Below are 17,979 nucleotides of genomic sequence, written 5' to 3'. Positions count from 1 at the left end.
TGTTAACTCCGATAGGTAATTGACAAAGGTAGGGACTAGTCTAGTGTTGGTTTTCAGGGGTCATCATTTAAGTTTCCAGAGGTTCATGAGATATTAATTTTAAATAAAGAGGAAGAATTAAATAAAATAATGGGTTTGTCTTTTATGTAGAGAAGTGCATGTATTTCATTGAATCCTTTATGATACACTAATTTTACATTGTTGACATTGTATGTACCAAATACTGGGATAAAGATATACATGATCAGACCTTCAGGTTTAAGTAATCCTTAATTATGAGAAATAAATGTAAATTTAAATACATATTCTATATTTGGAGTTGGTTAGCTTAAAAGAGCTTTAGTAAGCTCTTGAAACTAGATGGCAAACTATGATGTTTCATTAGTAAATCAGTAAGCATGTGTGTGGATGGCAATAGCAGTTCCTAAAAATTCCAATCTAATTTCAGCTATTGATCGAATCTTCTAGCTGGTAAGTACAGTGACCGCAAGCAAATTGAATTTGAATGCAAAGTAAAAATTTTGTTCATTAAAAATTGTAAAAAATTACATGGGGAATGGAATGGAGAAAGCAGCTGGTAATAAGTCTTCTACAGTGCTGTGAATTAAAGCTTTTCAGGAGAGCAGATATCTGCCAGTCTTTAGCTTGTAGTCTGTTCTTGTAATGATATTGCACTGACAGCTTCGTTTTTTGCTGATACGCTATGCAGTAAATTCCAGCAGGTTTTCTTTTGTTTCTGTTTTGATTTTGATGTGATGCCTCTTTGAAATAAATTATAAATACAGTGGCTATTCTTTAAACTTACATGGTGTAAAGACAGGTGAAATTACTGGAATTGCTATGATGTACATATATATAAAAATGGAAACTAGAACACAAATATGCTGTACATATTTCATATTGGCAGTTCTTACATATATAAGAACATGTCCCTTTCTGTGGCCTCATGTCTACATTTTAAATATGGCTGCTTGACTAGTGGGTCACCTTTGAGCTTGGTTTTTGGACATAATAAGTATCTGTATTTCTGGAGTCACTAGATAGTCCATGTTTTGTAGTGTCAATAAGAATTTGTTGCTTGTGCTTCAGCTTAGATAGCCAGAATTAGTAGACATCCTTGACAATTTGAGCCTTAACTATTAGGGCTCAGTTTGAAGTAGAGAATGACTTTGTTGCAAGAATTAGTAAGCAAACCAAAATGGTAGTTTTAAAAAATATCAACACTGTAGCCTTGTAAAACCAGTTTTACACATTATGTAAATGTAGACTTATTCTCTACACCATGAGTCCTCAGAGCTTTCTCAAAGTTAGTTAGTTTATCAGCAGCATAGCAATGTAAATCAAATACATTTTAGTTACTTTGCCATTTGTTAGAGGAAAAAGTTGGGTTCCAGTACAGTCTGACAGGGTCTTTTAGATATTCCGCGACAGAAGATTCAGTGCATAATAGAAAATTTACTTATTTGAAGTCAGTTGAAGTTACATGGGTTTTTGACTTAGCAGAGTGGTACAGTGTGCACTCAAATCACAATACAAGTACAAACTACGTTTAGGAGAGTGTAGCAATTGCAATATGTAATTCAGTCATAATACAAATGTGAATTTCATTACTGGTGTCTAACAATATGCTCACTGTCACAATGCTGGATGTTTTCAGTCTCTGGGAAGGAATATGTGGGTTGCAACTAGTTCAGGCCCATTGCTTTGTTCATTTGGTTTTTGCCATGGAAGCAAACACTTTCATAATACTTTCTTCTCATGAGTCACCTGAATCATCACCCTGGAAAGGATCAGTATCAAACCAGGTATCTCTTGATCATTCATTGTCCTTGGTATACGTGGTGGCCATCACTTGAATGAGGTCTATTTCAGTAAACTATAGTAAATGCTCCTTATGTGTATGGGCATCACATATGATTTGAGGCTGCAACTTTGAGTCTAAGAACTTATTTTAATTCTCTATGTATGTTGCTTATGCATTATGTTATCTTTTATAAATGTTTCTTTTTCTTATTCTAGCATGCTATGTGTTCATTTCTCTTCTTCTAACTTCTGCACTACTACTCACAGGTAAATACCAGCAACTGCAAAGCCCTGCTTTTCTCTCCTTTCTTCAACTTAGAACCTTTCAATTTTTCAAATTCATCCCAAATATCAGTGGGATCAGTGCTTTGTTCTGCTGTCTATGAAAAATCCTGGTTATGGATTTCCCATCCTTCCTTTTCAAAGTTACTGGTGAGATTTTTTCCAGCCTTTGCTAGTATTTATAATAATTCTATCTTCTCTTTTAAATGTTAGTAGTCCTGTCTGCAGCCAGTCTTATCACTACCTATTCTTAATCACAGTGCAGGTTTTCGCTACTAGGTTCTTATTTGTTACTAACACCAAATCAGAAGGTATGTTTTTGCCTAAGTAATCATTACTTCTTTAATGGGTACCACTCACCCTCAGGAATATCCTGCTGAGTATGCCAGTTAATGTCAGAGTATAATACACTCTGACCAGGTTCTTGTAGATATTCCATGTGTGGAATATTTAATGAATAACACAAAATTTTCTTATTTGAAATTAGTTGAAGTTACATGGGATTTCGATTTAGCAGAGTGATACAGCAATGCACTTAAATCACAGTGAAAGTACAAATTACGTTTAGCAGAGTGTAGCAATTGTAATATACAGTTCAATCACAATACAAGAACAAATTACATTTAGCAAAGTGTAGCAATTGCAATACACAGTTCAATCACAAAACAATTTCATTATGGGACTCTAATGATATGCTCAAGAAAAATCAGAGTATCCCAATATCTAAACACATCTTTCAATTCTGTCAAATTGTTTTTTGAAAAATTTTCTGAACTCTGAATTTTTCTGACCTTTCAAAATATTTTGAGATCTGCTACAACTTATGTTTTACACTTTTTTTATATTTTACTCTTTTTAATAAAGCATCCCATTAGCTTATTTTGTGAGCTAAACTTTATTTAATCTAGGAGCTCTTAAGTTTAGCCTATAGAGCTGTGATTCAGTATGGCTATCTTTACATACAATTTTTATGAGAACTGAAGTATTGATTGATAATTCAGCAATTAGACTCTCTAACCAAAAATGTATACCTACTTTACAGTACTGTTACTGTACAGTGCCATACAAGAATCTAAAAAGTTTACATTTTCATATTTTGCTATGAAATCTATGGCTTTCATTACTGAAAAAAAGAAACACAATATCTGAAACTGAGTTTGCTGATATACTGCAGGAACAGTAAAGTTTTGAAGTTGCAAGTCTTTTTCCCTGACTGACTTTTTCTTATTATTATTTCCTCCAGGACATTTGAAACTATAGATAATGCCTCCCTGGGCTGAGATTATGCTCAACTACCTGAAAAATAACAGATGCTGCTATGCTCTTCATAGCAGAGAATGCTGCTGTACAAAGCCAGGAAACATCAGTGGAACATAACCTCCAGCAACAAAATCATTGTTGAGATTGGCAAAAGCAAATTGTACTGTATTAGCATCTATGGCTTTTCACATCTGCTGGGTTAAATCAGCAAATACTGGCAACAGCCCATTCTGCAAATGGCCCAAATGTTTTCTGTCTGAGAATTTAAGTTTAACTTAGTAAGCAAAAACTGTTCAAAGCAATAGTATTGAGTGTTGGAGCAAGTTTGCCACAAACTGTTAAACCAGTAACGTTTGTGAAAACATTTATTTCATTCACTTACCCACTTGGAAAGCAGCACAGTAACTGTTTGTAAGTACTTTTGTTATAGGAGTTTCCTTTGTGCCAAAAAAGATTCTGGGCTATAGTTTTCTTTTTGTCTACACAGTTTGTTTTAATGAATTGTTTCACTTTTCTTAAATATGTAAAGGGATAGATGCATATAAATAATGGCATTAACGAGAACTGGTATATCCACAATTACGTTACAGAGATTAATTAATCCTATATAAATATTCTTTTCAGGTACAAATATTATAGCAGTAACTATTACAGAGTTTGGAATTGCTAATCACCTTATAGTATCATTACCACTATGGTTGAATTATTAATATGATCCAGTAAGGTTTATAATAAATTTTATGCATTTATTTAAAGTCATTAATTGGCTCATCAAGCGTTTCTGCTTTTCTTTTGGAAAAAAGAGCACTTGGTCTATCCCCTTAGGAAACAAAATATTTAACTCATTATGAATTGTATCTGCTAAAGTAATATTACAACAAAACATTATACTTGCAGTGAAGTAAAAACGTCCTGGTGGTTCATGCAGAATCAAAATCTGTGACCACTGTTAGGGGTGGCAGTGAAGAGATGTCTTTAAATGCATAGGAATATCCTGCATTACATCATCCCGTTAACACTTATTTTTGGGCTGGTATTGATCCATTTTAGACTTCAGCATGAATACGTGATATAATTACAGCCAGAAACATAACAGACGTTACAAGAAACAGGCTTCATTTCTGTAAAAGTATTTAAAAAAAAGTGCATACTAACAGACTTGCATGATAAGCTCTCCTTGGGAGGCTGTAAGAGGCAGAAATGTCAATCTCATTGTGTGAAGGCCACTCCACATAGTTATTATCAAAGCATACCAAAATCAGTGATATATTTAATGATGTGTTGATAAGACATTTGAATCCAAGTAGGATATATTGTCCACGTGTATCCAGTAAAAGTCTTTGAACTTGATTTAAACATATGCTCCAACTTTGAAGGTTTACATATTATCCATGAAATTTCCGGCTGCTTTAAAGTGTAATGCCTAACACTCTAGCAGAACTCAAGTCAGTCTTTTTACTTGTAAATACAATTTAAGTGCCAGTACTAAAGAACTGAATTCTGCGTTCCTTGTACCAGAGTCTTATACTCTCTGACTGGCTTCTTTTAGATGTCCCATACAAGAAGTATTTAATATTTAATACCAAATTTACTGGAAGATATTTGATGTTACAAAGGATTTTGCATTAGCAGAGTGATACAGCAATGTACTGAAATCACAATATAAGCACAATATAGCAATTGCAGTATACAGTTGGATCACAATGTAAATGTGATTCCCATTTCTCTTCTGTATATGCTTGCTGTCATGATGCTGGGTGTCACCATTTGCTGGGAAGGAATATGTGGGTTGAAGTCAGCTCAAACCTGTTGCTCTCTTCAAAGTTCATTTTGTTCAATGTTCAGTCTTTATACTCAGTGTTGAAGTGAGCTATATACACACTTACCATATTCTGAGCTGGCTGGCTCAGGAAGACATTTGCAGTCTTCTGATTAACTCAGGGAAAAACATTTAGACAACCAGCTGATCCAGCCAGCTGATACAGCCATTTATCTAAAACAAAGGACACCCTCCATTCCCCTTTATGCTGAGATAGACTTGTTTTCCTTTGCAACAGCTATGGGCAGTCACTCCCTAGATTCTTCCCTGAGATTCAAAAGCACAGAGCCCTTGCACATGTCCTCTGAGCCTTCTTCAGTTTCAGGGGTTTATTGATCAGTCACATGATGCATGGAACATTAAAGTGTAAACTAGAGGAACCCTGCCCTGGTTTCCATACAAAATATACCTCCATCATCAAGAAGATTTTCAGGAGACTGCCACTGTTTGTTAGGCAGAATGAAGGAGTCTCTGCTTAATAATAGGTCCTCTTCCACATATGGGATGCCCAAGATTTCTTCTTCTCTCCTAGAAAATATTCATTGAGCATGGAGGTCCTTTTAAGTTGTTTAAAAATAAGATCATCTTTGGTTTTTTTGTTTCTTTCTCTGGCATGAGGGAATTCTTGAAACTCTGAATGATAATTCCACATTTGTTTCCTTTGAGTAACACATCCTGGTTAATGAACCAAATCTTAGGCTGTCCCTGTGGCCCTTATTCATTACACAGGTGTGATGTGAAGCTTAATTTACAGCTGGAAAGGTAGGGTGTGGTTTGAAATTAGATTTTATTTTATAATGTATACTTACAGTCATGTTTTGAACTTTACAAGGATAATAGGTTGTAGAAGTTCTGTGATTCTTAGTTTTGTTTCCCGGCTGTGATTGATCTGCCTTAGCTATGAGTTTTGGGGGTCGTGTCTACATAGATGTTTCCAATGGTACAAGTACAAGTCTTTATTTTTCTTTCTTATACAGTGTCCTATTTTTTAAATCTTTTAAAAAAAATTTAGTTTCATTGAATTTTTACATGGTGCAAGACGTTGTGTAGACAGTCCTTTTTAATGTAATAATGGTTTATTTTAGTGTAGGTTATTTAATTTTTATTTCATGCAGTTCCTCAGGCATGTCACATTCCAGATAGTAAAGGCTTCATGTGATAACCAGAGGATTTTCATTTTTGCAGTTAAAGTACAGAAACCCTCTACTGTATTTTTATAGTTACAGAATTTTAATACAATCCAAGAAAGTGTGCTGGATGGCTCTTCTCATAGTTTCACTTTGAAGCAGGGGGTGAGCACATAAATCTTTGTATAGTCATCCTCTGAGCACAGTGTCTTATCTGCTGAAGTTCTCCAGAGACAAATGGTCTCAGGAAAAGAGTGAGCTTGACTGTAAGAAAGTGAATCAGATAATTATAGTTCTGTTGCATTGTTAAGTAATTCTGAATTCACAGAACTCCTGTAAGTAGCACTTATATTTCAGGTTAAGCATAACATTTACACTTGAACATGGTGTTGTGTGAGAAGGTGTTCTGCTAAAGAGATGTTTATTTTTGTAGCTGAAGTGATGGCCTCAATTTTTTAGACAATATTGGTTGTTAGGGGAATAATTACTGTATCAAAATTAGAGTGTCATGATTCAGATGGAGATTAAACAACAGAAATATATCAGCCGAAGACTTTAAAGATGGTTCTTTGAGTATTTGTTAGCGTGCCTATGTGTTATGCATGAGAGTTTGCAATCTCTTGAACAGTGCTGTCGATTGAGCTGCAAATGTATATTGAATTTCGTTGTCATGGCTAGGAGGTTCAACTCCTGTATTTTCTTTTATTCCCTCTGACAGCAAGATGTATCCTGTACTATAGTTAAGTTTATTTGACTTTTCTTTACCAAAGAATATCAAGAAAGCATTATTCACTTTTGTCTTGATTAATTCTTAATTTGGAATGTAAGTTTCATGCTGAAAAGCTGAAAAAAGCAAACGGCACATCAGAATTCTCACCAGGGAATTTGGCTACACACTTGTACAGAGTCCTGTTCATGCACTTACTGGCAGGGAACTGTGAGGAAGTGTCAGTGATTTGATCCAAGTTACAGCAGACATAGAAGTCGAGATAGATTCCCTAGCACCATTTCATGTGTTGCACAGAGAAAATGCTCTCCATAGACATATATTGTGTTTCATATCACTGTGTTGGCTGACCTGAATCATTTGGATTGTCTGTCTTGGGCCGTTGGTAGCTGCTGTTAGAGCGAGGCGAGTTTATCACAAAGAAGGTTTGACTGAATATTGGCACTTATCATAGAGTGTTGTTGGTTGGCAGCATTGCGTCAGTGACTGTTCATCAAAACTTGCTCTACCGGAACTGAGACAACATTCTCAGGCTCTTTCAGAAAAATGCCAATATGTAAGACTTTTAGTGGAACATCATGTTCATAGTGCTTCATAAAATGTTATGTACTGGTCTTGTAAAGTAGATGCGCTATTTTTGGATGGCAATGTTTGAATCTCTTTCACTGTGGGAACTGATGCTTCCACCATGGTTTTTGCACGTCTTGAGTACTGGGAAATGGCACTGATATACATAGCTGAAGTACAAAGTATGCCTGCTTATGACAGTGGAGCTTCTGAGATTTTTCAGTCAGTATGGACACCACACATTGTTCTCTATTCTTACTTTGAGAATCCTCAGTTAAGGTGGATTTTGAATGGAAGCAACTGGAGGTTGCAGTTGCCTTGTGTCCTTTATACCATTGCATAGAAGCATACGAAGATGCTGGGCACTTTCATACTTCTAACAGATATATCTGGTCAAAAACCACCAAGCTCACATAAGGCACCTGAATGTCTACCCTGAAACTACACATACCAATGTTAGTCAGGAAAGTAGATTTTTTTTAGGCTAAGTCACTGATTGCTGTTCAGTTATGTAGTAAGTAATGAAAGGAGTCATTAAAGAGAACAAGAGGAAGTGAGAAGTACTGGATAAATAGCAAAAAAAATTCTAAAAACCCCTCAAGTTTTCCAGGTTTTTTGGGGACACAAATAGTACTTTGGAATTATCGAATGGACAAGTGAAGAAAGGTTATAAACTGTGCCAAGATGGCAGGGTTTGTTACATCAAGTGATTATATACTCTCTGCTTTCTTGAACAGTTGGAGAGCTGGGTTTTATTTCCTTGCCTGTTTTGGATAACCAAATTCTCAGTTTTTATTCATGGTACATAACTTCTCTGACTTCATGGAAACCAGGAAGGTAACCCCATCTGTACTACCTGAGAAGCTGACCTGGAAGTTCTTCCTATCAGTGATATTGATGCACCTTGGAAAAAGCACACAAAGTGAAACTGCCCAAGTTCTGCTGATGTAGAGTATTTACATAGAAGATTGCAAATTCTACCTGGTGAGAAAGTTGTTGAAGGCAACATGGTTGTCATATTCTGTAATGGGAGTCACGTACTCTGTAACTTTTTTTTTTTAATATCAATTTCTTTTGACATTTTAAGATTTTAGTGTGTGGGTGCGTGAATGTTGATTGTAAGGAGATGAACCAATATTTCTGAAGCCCTTGAAAGATGATAAATTAAGCTCGAGGTTGCCTAGGAAATTCTTGAAGAGAACTGATATTCACAAGCCGTACAATAGTGATAACAGACAACCAGACAAAGCTTATATCCCTTAAGAACATCCATTCTGTCTATTCTTAATTTTGTATACTGCTAGTGTAACATTCATTTAAGAAGTACTGGGTTAGCTAGTCTCCCTCTGAAAGGAGGAGGGATATTTTTCCTTTCCTGGCTGTGCTTCTGGGCTTGTTATGATGGAGAAGAGTGAGAGACTGGAGGGTGTAATACACAGTAGGATTACATCAGAGAGCTTGGGTGCTGTAGTTCATGCAAGGAGACTAAGAGACTGCTGTAAGGAGCACTAAGACAGTCATACCTCAAAGGAGATGGAATGCATAATTAGAGATGTTAGAGATCAGAAGCAAATGAGGGTTTGCTTCTAGTCAATAAGTAACTGGAAGTACTTAGTCTGAACATAATGCAAAGGAGAAAATAAATTTTTTAAAATAGTGTTAAATTTTTTGGAGGTTGTGGAAGATGCAGTCCGGTACATCTGCATATGACACTTTGTCCCTGGCTTCATTTGGAATGAAGTTTGAAAATAAATGAAAAGCTCTTGAAAGCAACAAACTGTTGTAAGAGTGCTGCCAGTTTTATTCTTGGCTCTTGCATTCTTTTCACTCCCTCAGTCTGGAAAGGATTTGTAAAGATCACACAAGAGGGAACTGAAATTGTGGAGTTTATATGTAATTAAGATATAAATATGGTTCTCATCCAAAGCAAAACCAATATGGTCATGAACTCAGCAATGTGCTGAGGCAGTGGGAAACCAGAGTACTATGTGAGAGAACTAGAGCTATCGTCTTAGAATTGATTCCAGGACTGGAAATCCGAACATAGATTTTTGACTAACAAGGAGCTTGATAGGCTGAGGTTCAGGGTGAAGACTTCAACCCTCACGGGAGAATTATTCAGCAGTGATAAGGAGCGGTGCAATCCAAGGATGTCAGTTTCAAAGTGGATAATAGATACGGAACATTTAAGTTACAAACCTTCACAACAAATTTTGTGCTCCTCCTTCTTTTCTTTATAAGGCACTATCAAGCCTTGAATTCTCTGTGAGGTCACAACTATAATGCAATTATTTAAAATAATGGCAGTATAACCTCCTGAAAGAAAATAATATCAAAGAAAGAATGCGGAAAATAAGTTAGCAAAAATGAAGCCACTTGTAAGACTGTTCTGTAAGGGAAAATTTAAATAGGTAAAGATGGAACTAGAGGCACAGATTTCAGAGCTATTTATTTTACAGTTCTGGAAAATTGCAAGTGCGGCGATTGAATTAAGCGCTCAAGCTCTCTGTACAAGATTCCCTTTATTTCACTAAAGGATAAAACTTATCTATGTTTCAACAAAGATCTGGAAAGGACTCACAGCATATAGCCAACGCTGCTAACACAGGAGCGCATATCTGGCTCAGCTGGGATGTTTGCCAGTCCTCAGAACAGTTAAAGATAAAAACATTCTATACACATACTCGTGACTGTCTTCAGCCACATCTTCCCAGGCATACGCAAGGCCATCCTCCAACCTGGCCTTGTAAAACTAGTTCTTCAAAGGCTTGGCAAACATGCAGCATGACAAATTCTAATGGTTTGTCGTGGTTTAACCCCAGCCACCAACTAAGCACCACGCAGCTGCTCACTCACTCCCCCTCTGCCCCAGTGGGATGGGGGAGAAAATCGGGAAAAGAAGTAAAACTCATGGGTTGAGATAAGAACGGTTTAATAGAACAGAAAAGAAGAAACTAATAATGATAATGATAACACTAATAAAATGACAACAGTAATAATAAAAGGATTGGAATGTACAAATGATGCGCAGTGCAATTGCTCACCACCCGCCGACCGACACTCCGCCAGTCCCCGAGCGGCGAATCCCTGCCCCCCCACTTCCCCGTTCCTATACTGGATGGGACGTCACATGGTATGGAATACACCGTTGGCCAGTTTGGGTCAGGTGCCCTGGCTGTGTCCTGTGCCAACTTCCTGTGCCCCTCCAGCTTTCTCACTGGCTGGGCATGAGAAGCTGAAAAATCCTTGACTTTAGACTAAACACTACTGAGCAACAGCTGAAGACATCAGTGTTATCAACATTCTTCTCATACTGAACTCAAAACACAGCACTGTACCAGCTACTAGGAAGACAGTTAACTCTATCCCAGCTGAAAACAGGACACGGTTCACTATTGAAAACAAATGCCAGGTGTTCTGAGCTGCTCCACAGCAAGCAATAGAAAAAATATGATTTGACAGAATGTTTTTAACTAAAAGCTTAGTTAAGCTTTTAACTCAAAAGATAAGTAACTCAGAAAGCTATAAAAGTGATGCCGGCATTTTATATTTTCATCTCTTGCTTGTGTTCAGCTATTTCTTCACTGCTATTCTTCTGCGGCTGCATTATTCACCATAAAGCTCTGCTGCTGAATATTGAATTGGTGACAGGTTTTTTGCACGTTTTGTATTTGTCCTTCTACCTGGATTATTGGCAAATGTTTATTGAATTAGTATTAGTTCTCTTGAGAAACTATAAAAAATGGAATAAAATTCACATGCAGGATATATTAATTAATTTATTTTTGCTACATTTGGCTTGCTTGTAGACAAATATTTTAATCCATATTTTATTCAACACTGATAAAAATGCTATCAACTTTATAGTGCTTTTGTAGCAATGCGTGACAATTTATCATAGGAGGAGACCCATAAAGCCTCCACTTTTTCATAAAGTGGATGAAGGTTGTCATGAAGGAATGTGATGATTCAGCTTAATGTACTTCATTAAACATTTCTATGTTGTTGGAATTTTCTTCTTCTGAAATAAACAATTTTTCTTCAATATATCATTAGAAAAGACCTGTATGCTAGAGACCTTTTTTGTTATCTGAAAGTTCTATTCAGTAACTTTCTACATTTTCCTTCCCACATTCACATTATTTTAATTATTCTGACACCGACATGACTTCTCATTGATCATGAAAGATTTAATAGGCACTGTCCACTTGAATGAACAGAACCACAGACCTCATTAATCAGAGCAGTGTATAAGGACCCAATTCAGAAAAATATACCTAGCATGTCAGCAATGCTTTCCTTTCTAGGATGAAAAGACATTTCCCTCTTCATAATCTGTATATTTTACAGGTGACAAAGTTACTAGGTTTCCTGTGAAGATATCTTGAGTTCTCCAACCAGCTCAAACATGTGACTAGGCTGAAATTCTGGTGTTAACAACTGTATCATTAATAATTATGCTCTTGATTTCACTGGGGCAAGGGTTTTACACCCAGTCTCCTTTTCACAGCTTTCCTTTTTCCACATCTTTCTCAATAGCAAATGACTACATTTTAAAATTACTCCTACTGAATAAGCTATTTCTCTGAGTTTCAGTCTGTTTTATTTCCCAGCTTCTCTAGAGGCTTTTAATTTCATAAAGTCAGCTTTATGGAGTCCTGCACGGAACCACTGCTAATAAGTAAAACAAACTTTTACAACATCCAGAACAGATCACTGATAGTACCAAGTAGTTTTGCCCATAGCGGGATCCAGCATGCATGTCCAGCTACATCTCTGGATCGGATTGTTCCCCATTACTCCCTGGCTATAACACTTGTCTCTTTTTCCCTTTGGCAAATGAGTTTCTGTTTCCATAAAGAGTTGAGAGGTGCCTTTCTGGATGAATGGAGTGATTTGTCTGGTGTTGCTTGGCAGGATGCAACACGTTCCATCTGTAAGGAGTTTAGGGCAGAGTGCGTGGAGGGTTAGGGGGTAGAGGTTGGGGGAATTAAGGAGTGGGAGAGTGAGATGTACTGTTGTGGATATGAATACAAATTGTAAACAGTAGAGCTAGTGGCATACTTTTTATGCTGTATGTGGAGCAGTCAGCTCATGACACAGGTGTCAAAGCACTTTTTTTGTGCTTGTCCTGATGCATAATTCTTTTAGACTTCTGCATTTGTATTCACACAGACTTCTTATAGCATTGTTTTATCTTCATTGTTAGCACACATGACAAAATCATTGTTGTTTGTTTTCATTCCAGGACTGAAATGTAACCAATTTTTTGTTTTCTTTAAGAACTGCCTGAGACTATCTTAACTGAAGAGAAAGTTCAAGAGACAGAGACATGGGCCAGGCCTCTGGTCTACCTCTGGCAGACGAGAGTACCCAATTTCAATGCTGAAAAAGAATACAATGGAGCTTGTGCAAAAAAGAAACCATACTGTGCCATTTGCACTCTCCTCATGCCATACTACAAGGTAAGCAAGATCCTAACAGTTCCATCTCCAGGTGAAGTGTGAAATAGCTGCTCAGCTACTTTATTTCCAGTAAATTAGAAATAAGATAAGCTTATGCATTTGATTTGTATGAGAAGTAAATAAACTCACTATTGTTAAAATTAGAACTGATACTCTGTTCACCTGCATTTATCCTTGGTTGCAGACAGTGTATACCTTCTACTAGGGTTTGTGTAGGATTGGTGTTAGTATATGTGTGCTTGCCCTTAAATGTTACACTTTTTGAGGTGGAGAATCCACATAGGTTTGTATCTTTTAGCTATTTCCTTATTTGTCCATCTTCAGATGCTTTTTATCAGAGCCTCTTCCATGTCTCCTGCCTGCAGTGTTAAGGAAATAAGTGTTTTCACAGTACTTAGGCCTTCTCACGAATAATGTTGTTACAGAAACAGTCTGATGCAGAGCACAGTTTGATACTGGCTTGTGGAATTCCCGTGTCAAATGTCAGCTAAAAATGCTGTTGTAGTTCTCTGGTACTAATTCTGAAGCTGCTAAAGTGGAATCCCCTCAGCATGGGAACTAGGAAGAAAACTTTTATTGCACTGGACCCAGTTAAAGGACTCAAAGGGAGACAGAAGTATAGTATCATTGAACACTGCTGCAATAACACTAGTTTGCAGGCTGAGTGCTATTCTAGATTTCACAGTTATTTGAACAATCAAAGAACTATAGAATGACTGTGATAAATACCTAGAAGCAGTTAATTTTCTCATAAAACCGTTACATTGTTGGTGCCAGAGCTGGGAGGGGAGAAGTAATTTCATTACTGTCAAAAAGAAGAGTAAGAACGACGCTCCTTTCTTTTACTTAAATATAAATTCTGTTTATTTTCCAGCCAGACAATCATGATGAAGAAAGTCCTACTTTCAGGGAAGCAAACTCAGCAGAAACACTGATGGCTGAAAACGAAAAGACTAAACCTCTTATTCCAGAGATGTGTTTTATTTATAGTGAAGAAAACACTGAAAACTATCCATCAAATGCCTTTATCGAAGAAGATGGAACAAGTCTTCTGATTTCCTGTGCAAAGTGTTGTGTGCGGGTTCATGCAAGTAAATAAGCTAATTGTTCAGTTGGCAGAAATGTAATTTCAAATGTTGTTTTATTGATAAATAATAGTTAACTAGGCTTCTAGTATGTCTTTAAAAGTACTGGAAAAACATTTCCATACATAATGCTTCCATCACTGGCTAAATTTTTTTTTAAAACTTTTTTACAAGTTTTTTTACAAAAACTTTAAAAACATTTTCTATTACTAGTTAATGATTGCTGTGAAAATAGTGAAGAATTAACTTTTCTGTAAACTTTCAATAATCACAAACTTCTGATTCTTATTTCAATTCTGAGCTATTAAATTCCTTTTACTTCTCATATATTAAACCACTGTGTGATGTTAGTATGTCCTTATTAAGTAGTCAGGGTGAAATCCTGCTGGATTTGAGGACTTGTGAATATTGGTATTGACTTTAGGTATGCAGTAATTTCCTTTACCTTGCATTCTTTTTTATTTCAAGAGTGACTGATGAATGCAGCGATTTTCTGCAGTATCTTCTACAGAGAGTAAGACTTGAATAGTTATCTCTAAGAAGTCCATGTGAAATTCTTCCATGGAAGCATAGTATAATTGCATAGAAAAAATGTCAGTATATTAATCAAATTGTACATTTTTACTTCAGGGAGAATTGGTGATTTGCTATTGAAATGACAGAAAATAAGAAATTCCCTGGGGTTTGGTTTTTTGAGTGTTTGGGGGGGGTGTTTGTTTTGATTTTTGGTTTGGTGTGGTGGTTTTTGGTTTGGTTTTGTTTGGGTTTTTTTTTGAGTTTTGGGAAGAGTGTCTGTGTGTCTAATTTATATATTTCATGGACTATGGAATTAGCAGTAAGCCTAGATTGGAAAAGTCTCCTTGGTCACAGGACATGTATTTTACTAGTGTTTATACAAGGTTGAATGGTATGACATCATAGATAGAAAGGCAGAATATATTAATCAATCCAGCTCTCTTCTTCTAGGTTGCTATGGTGTTCCTTCTCATGAAATCCATACTGACTGGCTGTGTTCTCGATGCAGAACAGAAGCCTGGACAGCCGTAAGTTTCACGTGTTGCTTAGTTATCTAAGGAAAAAAAAAAATGAAGCACATGCATGATTGCATGTGGAATGTAGCCTGCGTATTTTTACTGAACACACACTTGCTGCAGAAAAATTATTTGTAAAATATAAATAGATTTCAATGTAAAATTTAATAGCATTTTGATAGACAAACTTGGAGTAGGTTTATGGACTCACGAAAAGGATTGGCTAACAGAATATAATTGTGTGTAAAACATTGTTCAAGGAAACAACTGAAAATTTAAATTCACGTAAGAGAAAAAAAGAAATTTCCTCTAAATATTTTAGACTTCTGGTATGTACGTGTGGACAGCTGGAGAATAGAGAAAGGGAAAAAGAATAATAAATTACAGTCAGGAATGAAATTGTTGTTTTAGAGCATTTAAGGTTTACTGTGCTGTATAAGCAGAAAAAGATTTCACTTGTGAAGCTCCTAAATGTCTATTGTTTGGTTTTAAAAAAAAGTAGAAAATAGTTTTATACAGCAAGGAATAAATAGACAAGCAATTAATAGTTCATAGAATCCCTAAACATATACTCATTTTAAAAAAAAAAAAAAGTTTAAAATTTTACATTTCACCAATCTATCAGTTGCCCTGCTAAGTCATCTAATGTTTGTTTTCCTTAAAACAGCTTGAGGAAATGTGATAATCAGTGTCACGTCCCAATTTCTCAGGACGATGACTCAGGTTTGCCGATTCCCAGGTCAGGACTAAGGTGAAACAACACCAGGGATCCTTTAACTCACAAAACTCAATTTTTATTTGCTCACAACAACAACTGGCATGCTCACCACCAAAATTGGTATGCTCACAACAAAAATTGGCATGAAACTGTGTCAGTAAACTGTGTAACATGTGCTAACCATGCATCACCAAACATATACTACAGGCCTTGCCTATTTGGGAGTCAGTTCAAGGAAGACAATCAGGAGAGCCCTCCCGTTGAGTCACGAGCTTCAGAGTGGACCCCCTTGCTTTCTAGACTCCTTCTCAGCGAGGAGCCTGGGGGCGGCTGGATCCACTCCTAGTACCGGACTTGGTCAACGGTTTATGTCTAAAGGGATGAGGTGTAGGGATTACGGAAGAGGAAAAGGGAAGAGAGAGAGAAGATTTCACCAGTTCTGGATCCAGCGTTGGTTCAGTGAGCCGAGGGGTCCAGTCCCGGTGGACTTGTGCACATGGAGCTTCAATTCATGTCCTTTTATCATCTCCTTGCCCCTCCTTCGGGCTGGCACTCGAACTCATTAGGCTAACTAGATAGCCTTTGGGCCGTGGGCTTGGGGGGTGTCGTTTGGGGAGTAGTTTCCCCTTTCCTGCCGATGGGATCTCTCGCCGTACATGGTGACCTGCCCTGCTCAGCACATCAGAACAGCACAAGAGAACAGGGAGCCGTGCATCCTCCAGCATGCCCTCCCCCCCCTGTTGCTGATGGGCGCTGATGGGCTGCTTTTCACCTGTGGTTCCTTGCTGGGCAGGGTTTGTTGTTATGCAGAGTTAGTCGTTAAGCAGAACTTGCCCCACCACAATGTTTGAGACATTAACTCCTTCGGTCTCTCACAATCAGTTTGAATGGCAACATAGCTTTTCTTCCTTCTGTTGTTGAATTAAAAGGAGATATTTCAGGTGCCTTAAAAATGTAAATCATTAAATGATGTCATAAAATTTTTAGATATGTTGGAAAAGAAATGAGAATTCAAACTACTGGAAAATACGATATCACTTTGTCAAATATAACTTCTTGCAATTATGAAAGTCACCTGTAAGAAATTTGCAATCATAGCATTAGCAAACATGAAAGTAACAATAAATATAAACACCTTGATTTTCCTTTTGTATACTGCCAACATTTTAAGGTTCTTTTGTGAACGGTTAAGAGTTAAGGAAACAAAAGAGGAACTGGTATTTTTAATCCACATATTACTGCAGCTGGGGAAAACAAAAGAAAAAAAGTGACTTAGAACTGCTCATTACAAAAATGTGGTCCATCTGTAATGTTTAGTCCTATGTTCTCTCAGTGAATAGCTATTAAAATATTTATTGAATCAATTTCTATGTCTGTAATGTGTTCTTATTGTAGTAGGAAAGGTATTCTTACTAGCTAAAATCCAATATTCATCTTTCATTGGTAATGAGAAAACCTTGTTACAGCTTCCTTATCAGACAATCGTGAGTTTCAGGATCTCCTGAACTACTTTGTGACTACTGTCCTAGAGTCAGGGAAGGTTGAGGGGAAAAGAATAAGTCTTCTGTAGCAAGTGACAGGTTGCCATTAACTCAGAATCTAATTATCAGTTAAACAGAGTTAGAAAGCCCCGCTGCTCTATCGAAAAGTTTTGTTAATTTCTTTTCAAGGGAATTACAGCTACAACGTGCAAGTATGGGAATTCTAAGGAGAACATTCTTGTTCATGAAATACCATGTATGACAGGAATAGGACTGAATCAGATGTTTTTGTTAAAAGCACTGAAAAATTTAGAACATTGCCTTGGAATCTGATGTTAACTGCAATATAACAGTAATACTTTTGACGGGAAATTTGGAGAGATGTTTGTCTTTTGAGTATAGTGCATTTTTTAAAATCCAAAGTCAGTGAAAAATAGTAAAACAAAATTTGGTCTTATAATTTGTTAATGCTGTGTTGTAGAAAGGATTCTAAAATTGTTCTGGGGTTTTAAGGTTATTTTACAAGTGTTCTTGAAGTGAAAAGGACATTCAGATAGTGCAGTGGTAGGTGAAAGATAAAAATAGTGTCATAATGACTGACTTATTTACATTCA

At 36.6% G+C, this 17,979-nt stretch overlaps 1 protein-coding gene across 6 annotated transcripts in view; it reads left to right on the top strand.

The window, feature by feature from the left end:
- KDM4C (lysine demethylase 4C) overlaps nucleotides 1-17,979 on the top strand; it is a 279,669-nt gene that overhangs the window by 155,554 nt on the left and 106,136 nt on the right. For 5 of the 6 annotated variants that reach the window (XR_008233386.1, XM_052776209.1, XM_052776206.1 and 2 more), the window contains 3 exons: nucleotides 12,869-13,050; nucleotides 13,925-14,141; nucleotides 15,102-15,178. Coding sequence is in view for 5 of the 6 variants with exons in the window: in XM_052776209.1 (XP_052632169.1) it covers nucleotides 12,869-13,050; nucleotides 13,925-14,141; nucleotides 15,102-15,178 (476 nt within the window). In the remaining variant the exon portion in view is untranslated. Of the gene's footprint in view, nucleotides 1-2,019; nucleotides 2,236-3,328; nucleotides 6,153-12,868; nucleotides 13,051-13,924; nucleotides 14,142-15,101; nucleotides 15,179-17,979 lie in introns of those variants that run through there. The other variant, XM_052776211.1, reaches the window with a different exon arrangement.

The sequence above is a fragment of the Harpia harpyja genome, chromosome Z (assembly GCF_026419915.1).
Source record: "Harpia harpyja isolate bHarHar1 chromosome Z, bHarHar1 primary haplotype, whole genome shotgun sequence".
Lineage (NCBI taxonomy): Eukaryota > Metazoa > Chordata > Aves > Accipitriformes > Accipitridae > Harpia > Harpia harpyja.
This window is presented reverse-complemented; position numbering and strand designations above follow the sequence as displayed.